This window comes from Phyllopteryx taeniolatus, chromosome 2 (assembly GCF_024500385.1).
Source record: "Phyllopteryx taeniolatus isolate TA_2022b chromosome 2, UOR_Ptae_1.2, whole genome shotgun sequence".
Classification (NCBI taxonomy): domain Eukaryota; kingdom Metazoa; phylum Chordata; class Actinopteri; order Syngnathiformes; family Syngnathidae; genus Phyllopteryx; species Phyllopteryx taeniolatus.
The window spans coordinates 14,927,231-14,937,557 of NC_084503.1; the positions used below are offsets into that span (position 1 = coordinate 14,927,231).

Sequence of the window (10,327 nt, forward strand, 5' to 3'; positions counted from 1 at the left end):
CCATGGCTGAGCAAGGTGGACTATATTTGACCATGGCTGCTATATATATATATATATATATACACACACACACACACACACACAGAGTCACTGATGGTGTCGTGGTACACTCGCCTGACTTTGGTGCAGGCAGAGTGGGTTCAGTTTCCACTCAGTGACGTTGTGAATGTGAGTGCGAATGGTTGTCCGTGTCTATATGTGCCCTGCGACTGACTGGCGACCAGTTCAGGGTGTAGACCGCCTTTCGCCCGAAGTCAGCTGGGATAGGCTCCAGCGTCCCGCGACCCTAACTCGGATAAGCAGTGTTGAAAATGGATGGATGGATATATATATACAGTGGGTACGGAAAGTATTCAGACTCCCTTAAATTTTTCACTCTTGGATGTTGGATGTTATATCGCAGCCATTTGCTAAAATCATTTAAGTTCATTTTTTTCCTCATTAATGTACACACAGCACCCCAGATTTGACAGGAAAAAATGGAATTGTTGACATTTTTGCAGATTTATTAAAAAAGAAAAACTGAAATATCCCACAAATCCTCTCCAGTTCTGTCAGGTTGGATGGTGAACATTGGTGGGCAGCCATTTTCAGGCCTTTCCAGAGATGCTCAATTGGGTTTAAGTCAGGGCTCTGGCTGGGCCATTCAAAAACAGTCACGGAGTTGTTCTGAAGCCATTGCTTCGGTATTTTAGCTGTGTGCTTATGGTCATTGTCTTTTTTGAAGGTGATCCATCGGCCCAGTCTGAGGTTCTGAGCACTCTGGAGGTTTTCGCGGATATATTTGTGAATTTCAAAAACGTGTAAATCGCGGATATATTTGTGGATTTTAAAAATCTGTGCAAATAATTTGTGGATTTGAAAGTTTGAACATCAAATATCTTGCCTTTGTAGTGTATTCAATTAAATATAGGTTGACCATGATTTGCAAATCATTGTATTCAGTTTTTATTTATGTTTAACACAACGTCTCAACTTCATTTGAGTTGTTTCATGTTTACATTTTCAATAAATTTGCACAACTGTCTCAAAATATGTTTACTTTGTCATTGTGGGATATTTAATGTAGATGTTTTTTAAATATACTTAAATCAGCTTTAGAATAAGTTAGTAACATTGCAAAATGTGGAAAACGTGAAGGGGTGTGAATACTTTCTGGTGGCACTGTATCAGTTGTTTATTTTCACTTCCCTTTTGAAAATATTTCATTTTTCTCTCACTTGAGTTGTAAAGGTTACAGGTCACATTAACGGTGGAAGAAGTGTTGAAATAGTTTCATCTTGGTCTCTATATCACAAAAACAGGCATTTGAACATGGCTGTGATGACTTTTTAATCCACTGTACATGTACTAGTTTTGTATAATACTAAGAGATAACATTGCAATAATTTATTCATTCATTTTAAATATTTTCCTCCATAAAGAATATTGTTCTTTTTAAGGAGTATAAATCTGGTTTATACATCACATCATATCATAGCAGAACAAATATACACTATGTACAAATGTCCATCCACTGGCTTGCAGGAAATGTATGTTGACATGGGTGAGTATTTACATATTCTCCTGTCCCTGTTTTAATACTAATTCTTTATAACTACTTTGTGTAACATGGTGTACATGTACATTAATGGAATCACTACAGTGAGTTTGCCATTTTGTAGTGCTGTTCGATTGTGTATTATGTATAGTTTATCCCCTATATTGTGCCCTCATGAAGAGTGAACAAATAATGGTCACTAACAAAGAAATACAGTATATCCAATGATGTATTGCGCAGATGTAGAAAAAACATAGCCCAAAAATTGAAGGCTGAGAAATGGGAGATATCATACAAATGTTCATAAAGTGCTTTGTTTGCATTGATTGGGTCCTCCAGTGACCGAAGGGTAGCCGGTTCGAATCCCGGATCCAACTGTCCGCATGTCAAAGTGTCCTTGGGCAAGACACTGAACCCTAATGTAATCCCAGTGGGCCTGGCAGCGCCTTGCATGGCAGCAGTCACCCATTGGTGTATGAATGTGTGTGTGAATGGGTGAATGAGGCTTTGTAAAGCACTTTGGGCACTGTGATAGTGTAGCTTAAGGGCAGTCCATTTACCATTTGATTCAGTGAAATACACTCATTGTAAAACAATATGATGACAGTATTATGATTTTTTTTTTTTTGCTCATTATTTATTACAGAACGTCCACAAGCTGACATTGAGCTAATCTAATTAACGGCACCGCAAGTAGCGTTTGCAAACTATTTTTCATTCGTGGATGAGTAAAAACTACATAGTCCACTACTGTACAAACAATCCCTGTACTGTATAGCAGAAGTGTCAAAGGTATTCACATTCATTACTCAATTAGAAGTATATATATTGAGGTTTAAGAAGACTTCTTTAGAAGTTCAAGTATCAACTCAAGATTTTTACTAAAGAAAAATTGTAAATGTGATGGTTTCAAAACAACTTAAAGTATAAAAGTAATGCAAAAGTAAACAATGCCATTAAGTGCAGCGCATTCAAAAGTTGTTTTGGCAAACAACCATTTTGAAAAATTCGGCCAGGGATGTGCAAGGGTTGGCTGGGCTTTCTGGCTATCAACTTCTTTGCTGCTGGTACTCGATTTGGACTTTTGGTTTGAGTTCTCTGCCACGGACATCTTCAGGGCTAGGCTGTACTTGGTATATGAACTCTCTATGTCCTTGTGTGACGATTTGCGAATGGTTGTTTGTTTGTATGTGCCCTGCGATTGGCTGGCAACCAGTTCAGGGTGTACCCCGCCTCCTGCCCGATGATAGCTGAGATAGGCTCCAGCACGCCTGCGACCCTAGTGAGGGGAAGCGGCTCAGAAAATGGATGGATGGATGGATGGATGTATCCCGGCATCTAGAGGTTATGAAAAAGCTGTACACTTTCATTCCTATATTACACCGCCCCCTAGTGGTTATGAAAAGGGTGTAGACTACACTTTCATTCCGATATGAAAGGGGTACAATGACTGCATATATGTACAGTTGTGCTCATAAGTACATACCCAGACAGAATTTGTGAACTATTGTTGTTGTTCTTTTAAATACGACTGATGACTGAACAACAACCATCATTAATTTCTTTATGTTTATGTTTTGTTTGATGATAATGCTTTTCTGAAATGCTTGACACTTTAATTTGAATCATATTAAAATAAAACTAAACGTGTTTCACCTGGCCCTTCAGGTTTAAAGAATTGTACCCATCTTACAAATTCTGCCCGGGAAATCAAACATATGAACACAACTGTGTGTTTTCTCATTTAATAAATAAAAGTAGGGCTGCGAATTTCAAAATAAGAGCAAGTAAATAAAAAAAGTATTACATGTTCAAATAAAGTGCTTAACTTCAGAATAATTATTTGAAAAAAAACATAATACTTCATGATTTGATCATATGGGTAGAAGCAAAATCATGCATTGTAAAAATGCATTATACATAGGTAGAAGGATTTTCCAGAATTTGGAGGTCAACTTTGGGGGTGCCTATTCTACATGGCTTCGCATTATACATGAGAAATTACGGTAATCCAAAATGCGATAGAACGAGGCTTTTTTCAAGTGTAAGGAGTAGAAAGTACCGACTTTGTTTTAGATAATGTACAGAGTAGAGGTAAAAAGTAGGTTGAAAAATAACTACACACAAAAAATTTATACCTAGCGAAGTATTTGTACTTCGTTACCTAACACCTCTGCTGTATAGTGATTAGTCAGTAGGGAATGGGTGAGAATTATTCCAAACACAGCCTATGACATTTTAAATCACACACACTTCAGCAGCAACACTCTAGCCAGTATGTGTTCTCATGTGTTTCCTCAACGCAGAACGATCGCGGAAGCGGGTGTCGCACCTTGTGCAAGAAAATGGCTTCTCTTCCGTGTGTCTTCTGATGTGATTACTCAACGCTGAGCGATCGCGAAAACTGGTGTGGCAGATTGTGCAGGGAAATGGTTTCTCTCCTGTGTGCGTTCGGGTGTGCGCTACCAAATACTCATTTTGGGAGAATCTTTTGTTGCAGAATGAGCAGGCGTATGGTTTTTCTCCGCTGTGTGTTCTTGTGTGTCGCATCCAAGTTGACCTGTGAGGGAATCTTTTACCACATACCGAACATGAAAAAGGTTTCTCACCAGTGTGTGTCCTTGTGTGTATCATTAGAGAAGCCTTTCGGGAGAATGTCTGACAACAAACTGAGCAGGAAAAAGGTTTTTCTCCAGTGTGTGTTCTTGTGTGTCTAATCAAATGTCCCTTTATAGAGAATGTTTTACCGCAATCTGCGCACATGAAGGGTTTGTCACTTGTGTGACATCTCATATGTCTTTTGAGATTCCTCTTGCTGCCAAACGTTTTGTCACATTGAGAACATTTAAGATGTTCCATTTCTGTGTGACATATCATATCAACTTTCGAGTGTTCATCATCAGTGTCAGGAGAGTGTGACGTTGTGTCGTCACTATCTGACAGTGGCGCTAAGAGGCTGTCTGCTTTGGAACCTCCACAGAAGTATCCATCTCCTTCTTCCTCCTCAGCTTCACTTTTTACAATGACATGATTCAATAGCATTTCATCCTCCTGTGGTCCTTGAAACTGGCCTATGTTGTAACCATCATCTTCCTCTTTAACGTGGGGGGACTCTGGTTCCTGCTGCTCCACCCTGGAGCTCAACTCTTGCTGCTCAGTTGAGAGAACTTCTTCACCGACATCTACTGAACACAAGAAGACAAGCACTCAGGGTTTGGAAAAGTCATGTCTTGCTCAGTTAAGTCACACATTGTTCTGGAACCTCCAAAAATTATGAATATCCGTACTTAAGTGTACAATATGTTTGTATGTGAAAGTCTGGATGTTAAAGCATTTCATGCACTCTGCTCCCCAAAGAAGACACGCATCACAGAAAGATACAAGTCAAAGAAATTGCACCACTGGTTAAGGATGGGCATTTGACTACATTCCCTTGGTTGACAATGAGTTATCCTGCTACAACTCTCATCTGTTCTGCGCACTGAAGGAAGCAAGCGTCGCAGGGCGTATTTGTAGACGTGCTGGGCCACAGTGAATGAGAGTAGTTTGGGTTTAAAATATATCTTTTGTGACAACAGTCTTTGAACTTTTCTTACACATCTTGTGTGACATTGAAATATTTTTTGAATAGTATTTAATATCTCGCCCCCTCTAATGTACCATATTCCCACTCTATTTAATGTCGATACATCTCTCATAAGTTAACAAACCTGCTCTGTTGCAAGCGTCCAGGAGTTGACGTTGTCGCTGGTTCTCTTCCTTTGTTCGAGAAAGTTCCTCCTCGTACTCCGCTATCGTTCTTTCGAACACTACAAATATTTCTTCCACGACCGCACTTAAACGCTGGTTCAGCAACGCTCTCAGCATTTCCACTTTACACATTTTCACACGATCAGAGCTCAGCTTTAGCGACGTGCTGCTAACTTCCGCGTCTCTTTGTTCGGTGGCTTGAGAAGCACAACGAGGCCAGTTTATCTTGACAGGAATAATAAATAGTATAGATTTTGTTGCTTGACAAAAACGTACTGATTTAATTTCACAAGCAAACGAAGGTAGAGGGGCTGATTTAATAGGAACGCCATTTTTTGATTGTAACAACCTGAACTATTTGCTACGGAAACCCCGATTGTTCAAAATGCACTAAATCGACCTTGTTCATCCTACAACTCGACGCATATAGGCGTCACTTAAAGGCCTCTTTAAGGCTTCTTTATACTCGCCCGGACTGCGACCGCGCCGACGTCACTGCGGCTGTCCCACGCGTAGTTTGCCTTTATACTCGAGCGCAACCCACGCGCCCTGTTTTGGAAGTGTGCTGCAGGAGTTGATGAATAAGGAAAATGAGAGGGAAGGGAGAGTAGAAGAGGCAACTGTGGTGGACCATGAAGTAATTATTAGTATGGGGGGAGTTAGAAAGGCATTAAAGAGGATGAAAAATGGAAAGGCAGTTGGTCCTGATGACATTCCTGTGGCGGTATGGAAGCATCTAGGAGAGGTGGCTGTGGAGTTTTTGACCAGCTTGTTCAATAGATTTCTAGCGCGTGAGAAGATGCCTGAGGAATGGAGGAAAAGTGTGCTGGTTAAGGGTGATGTGCAGAGCTGTGGGAACTATAGAGGAATAAAGTTGATGAGCCACACAATGAAGTTATGGGAAAGAGTAGTGGAGGCTTTACTCAGGACAGAAGTGAGTATTTGCGAGCAACACTATGGTTTCATGCCTAGAAAGAGTACCACAGATGCATTATTTGCCTTGAGGATGTTGATGGAAAAGTACAGAGAAGGTCAGAAGGAGCTACATTGTGTCTTTGTAGATCTCGAGAAAACCTATGACAGAGTACCCAGAGAGGAATTGTGGTACTGCATGCGGAAGTCTGGAGTGGCAGAGAAGTATGTTAGAATAATACAGGACATGTACGAGGGCAGCAGAACAGCGGTGAGGTGTGCTGTAGGTGTGACAGATGAATTTAAGGTGGAGGTGGGACTGCATCAGGGATCAGCCCTGAGCCCCTTCCTGTTTGCAGTGGTGATGGATAGGCTGACAGATGAGGTTAGACTGGAATCCCCGTGGACCATGATGTTTGCAGATGACATTGTGATCTGCAGTGAAAGCAGGGAGCAGGTGGAGGAACAGTTAGAAAGATGGAGGCATGCACTGGAAAGCAGAGGAATGAAGATTAGCCGAAGTAAGACAGAATATATGTGCATGAATGAGGGGGGTGGTGGGGGAAGAGTGAGGCTACAGGGAGAAGAGATAGCAAGGGTGGAGGACTTTTAAATATTTGGGGTCAACCGTCCAGAGCAATGGTGAGTGTGGTCAGGAAGTGAAGAAACGAGTCCAAGCAGGTTGGAACGGCTGGAGGAAGGTGTCAGGTGTGTTATGTGACAGAAGAGTCTCTGCTAGTATGAAGGGCAAAGTTTATAAAACAGTGGTGAGGCCAGCCATGATGTACGGATTAGAGACAGTGGCACTGAAAAGACAACAGGAAGGAAGCTGGAGGTGGCGGAAATGAAGATGTTGAGGTTTGCTCTCGGAGTGACCAGGTTGGATAAAATTAGAAATGAGCTCATCAGAGGGACAGCCGAGGTTCGATGTTTTGGAGACAAAGTTAGAGAGAGCAGACTTTGATGGTTTGAACACGTCCAGAGGAGAAATAGTGAGTATATTGGTAGAAGGATGATGAGGATGGAGCTGCCAGGCAAGAGAGCTAGAGGAAGACCAAAGAGAAGGTAGATGGATGTCGCGAGGGAAGACATGAGGGCAGTTGGTGTTAGCTGCAGTTCTCTTCCAAGTCGGCGGTGTCGACTTTCCCCATGAATACAATAAGAAACGGTGGAAAATGCAGTTTTTGATCAACAAAGATAATTGATAAGCCTCAATGATATTTCCTTATGCGGTGCGGTCCTGCATGGGGTTCGAACTTTGAAACCCTAACCCAGTCAAAAACCTTACTTTGAAAAGCCAAAACTTCATGAAACATCTCTTGCCATGCTTACCATTTTTTTTTTATTATGTAGCACTGACCATCAAATGTTACTATATATGTATAGTGATTTTTTTTTAACCCCAAGACACCAGATGTTTTTTTTGGTCTTGTATTATTTTATGTACGACACTGTATCTCATCCTCTTTGTAAGATAATAGTTTTACATTCTAATATAAGTTCGTCTTCCACAGAGATTTCAAATCAAGCACACAAAAAAGACTGATCAGCTGGAAGATTGATCTGCATTTATTTACATTGTTCCTCCAGTTGTAACATGAAACTTATAACTACATACAGATTTTTTTTTAATGCAAACATTTGCACACTTATACGCTGTGGTAGGTGCTGCTGGAGTTTTCCATGAAAGACAATGCTTCCAGTCCCAGGCCTTCAGTCGTGAAAGGGACAATGTAATGTGGCATGCTCCCGCCATTAACTGATAAATCAAAAGTGTTTACTCGGGATACGTTTTTTACCAACGTCTGGGTTTTTTTTTTTTTAATAAATCTTTTGCGCAATTCATGTCCCTTCCATCTCAATATTGTATTAATCCTTGCATTTCTGTTTTTGTATTTACATTTTTGTGCCTATTTTAAGTGCAATCACACTCTTATAATACAGTTTCTACTGTTCACTATTATTATTACTGTATTACAATTATCCATCCATCCATCCATTTTTTGAGCCGCTTCTCCTCACTGGGGTTGCGGGCGTGCTGGAGCCTATCCCAGCTATCTTCGGGCAAGAGGTGGGGTACACCCTGAACTGGTTGCCATCCAATCGCAGGGCACATAACAAACAAACAACCATTCGCACTCACATTCACACCTACAGGCAATTTAGAGTTGTCAATTAACCTACCATGCATGTTTTTGGGATGCGGGTGGAAACCAGAGTGCCCAGAGAAAACCCACAGAGGCACAGGGAGAACATGCAAACTCCACACAGGCGGGGCCAGGGTTTGAATACCGGTCCTCGGAACTGTGAGGCAAACGCTCTTAACCAGTCGTCCCCGTTCCACCTGTATTACAATTATCATGATTATTATTTGAAGGGAGACTTAATAATAATTTGGTTGAACACTACTATTTTCATTTTCAAATGACAAACATCTTGAATGTTAAATTATCATGCACATTAACAGGATGGTGTTTGTTAGATAACAGGTTACACCCCCACGCCTGTTTCACACAGATATTCCTCAGAATTGATGCTGTAACAGAAGATCCAGCATTTTTCTGTTTTTGCCACACCATGAACAAAGCAAAGTGAGATACTGCCCCATAGCATCCCGCTATCAAATATCTGGACAATGTATAAAGCATTGCTGGACAGTGACAATTGCTTTCAACACCTTGCTGTCAGCTGTTGTCTGACTTATTACTTGCTTAACCTAAGTAATGACTTGACTAGACTTTCTTGAAATTTAGCAAGGAGTCGACTTACATGATTTTTGCCACACATTTTTGCTTGGAACTTGAAGGTCTCTGAGAATTGAGACTTTCTTGTACTTACTCATACACTACTCACAAAATGCTTAGGATATTCGGCTTTCAAGTGAAATTTCAGGATGAACCTAAAATGCACAATAACCTTTACAGGTGAACTTCATTTGACCTTCTCTAAACTTTTGCAGATGTACAACTGTTCAATTTTTCACTACCTCTCCATTGCGATGCTTCAAACAGAATATGCTCAGAGGGAAGTGGTCACTGAACTGAAAGTGTCACAGTGTCATCAGCAGGTTGCAATAGAGACCGGAATCTGTTGTGAATTCCATCCATCCATCCATTTTCTGAGCCGCTTCTCCTCACTAGGGTCGCGGGCGTGCTGGAGCCTATCCCAGCTGTCATCGGGCAGGAGGCGGGGTACACCCTGAACTGGTTGCCAGCCAATCGCAGGGCACATCGAAACAAACAACCATTCGCACTCACAGTCATGCCTACGGGCAATTTAGAGTCTCCAATTAATGCATGTTTTTGGGATGTGGGAGGAAACCGGAGTGCCCGGAGAAAACCCACGCAGGCACGGGGAGAACATGCAAACTCCACACAGGCGGGGACGGGGATTGAACCCCGCACCTCAGAACTGTGAGGCTGACGCTCTAACCAGTCGGCCACCGTGCCGCCCTGTTGTGAATTTAGCCGTTCAACTCCTTGTTAGAGAAGTTGTGCAAAAAGTACTGAAATATAGAGCAGTTTGCCATGTGCATTGAAAGTTTTAAAGAAAGTATAATTAATTTCACTTGTAAAGTACATGTAGAGTGAATTTTAGGTTCATCCTGAAATTTCATAGCATACTTCAAACATCCCTAACTTTTTCTGAGTCGTGTGTGACCTCTGCCGTTCTACATGCAAGAACAAAGGAGTGACCACAAACAAAAATTATACATATATTAAAAAAACAAAAAATGGACTCAGCAGTGACGTCACCCATTATGTTTGGTGATCCTATCATGCATCTAATTGTCTACGGAAGCGTATTGCATTCACTTGGATAAAAAAAGAAAACTGTTTTTCTGAGTAATTTTTTTGAGGGCTTTGTTTTTTTTGAATATTTTTTTTCCCACCTGTTTTTCTGACTAATTTTTTTCTGAGTTATCGAGACACATCGAACTCACGCGAGAACCTGCGAACTGCAAGTGACTCTTTGCGGACTCATTAATGGCGGATTACTGCTGGGCCGGATTGTGGTACACACGCCGGCGAAGCCGACTCCGGTGCCTCTGTTGCATACCATGTGGGTCCAGTATTTTCATCAGTCTCCTGATTGTCTCTTGAGTCACCACGTAGCCAGCCTGAA

General features: G+C 41.3%; 2 protein-coding genes across 3 annotated transcripts in view; both read right to left on the reverse strand.

The window, feature by feature from the left end:
* Nucleotides 1-2,155: 2,155 nt before the first annotated feature.
* LOC133472113 (gastrula zinc finger protein XlCGF8.2DB-like) lies at nucleotides 2,156-5,847 on the reverse strand. Of its 2 annotated transcripts, none has more exons than XM_061762511.1 (2): nucleotides 5,251-5,847; nucleotides 2,156-4,722 (listed from the first exon to the last, which is right to left on the reverse strand). In XM_061762511.1, the coding sequence occupies exons 1-2, from the start codon at nucleotides 5,420-5,422 to the stop codon at nucleotides 3,809-3,811; spliced, it is 1,086 nt and encodes a 361-aa protein (XP_061618495.1). In that variant the 5' UTR covers nucleotides 5,423-5,847; the 3' UTR covers nucleotides 2,156-3,808. The 2 variants fall into 2 exon arrangements, with proteins under 2 accessions (XP_061618495.1, XP_061618490.1); XM_061762506.1 differs by having other exon boundaries at nucleotides 2,156-4,725.
* A 1,908-nt stretch (nucleotides 5,848-7,755) lies between these two features.
* LOC133472108 (zinc finger protein 501-like) overlaps nucleotides 7,756-10,327 on the reverse strand; it is an 11,200-nt gene continuing 8,628 nt past the window's right edge. Inside the window, exon 2 of the mRNA XM_061762498.1 lies at nucleotides 7,756-10,327. This exon is cut by the window's right edge and continues 2,203 nt beyond it. The gene's annotated coding sequence lies outside the window, so the exon portion shown is untranslated.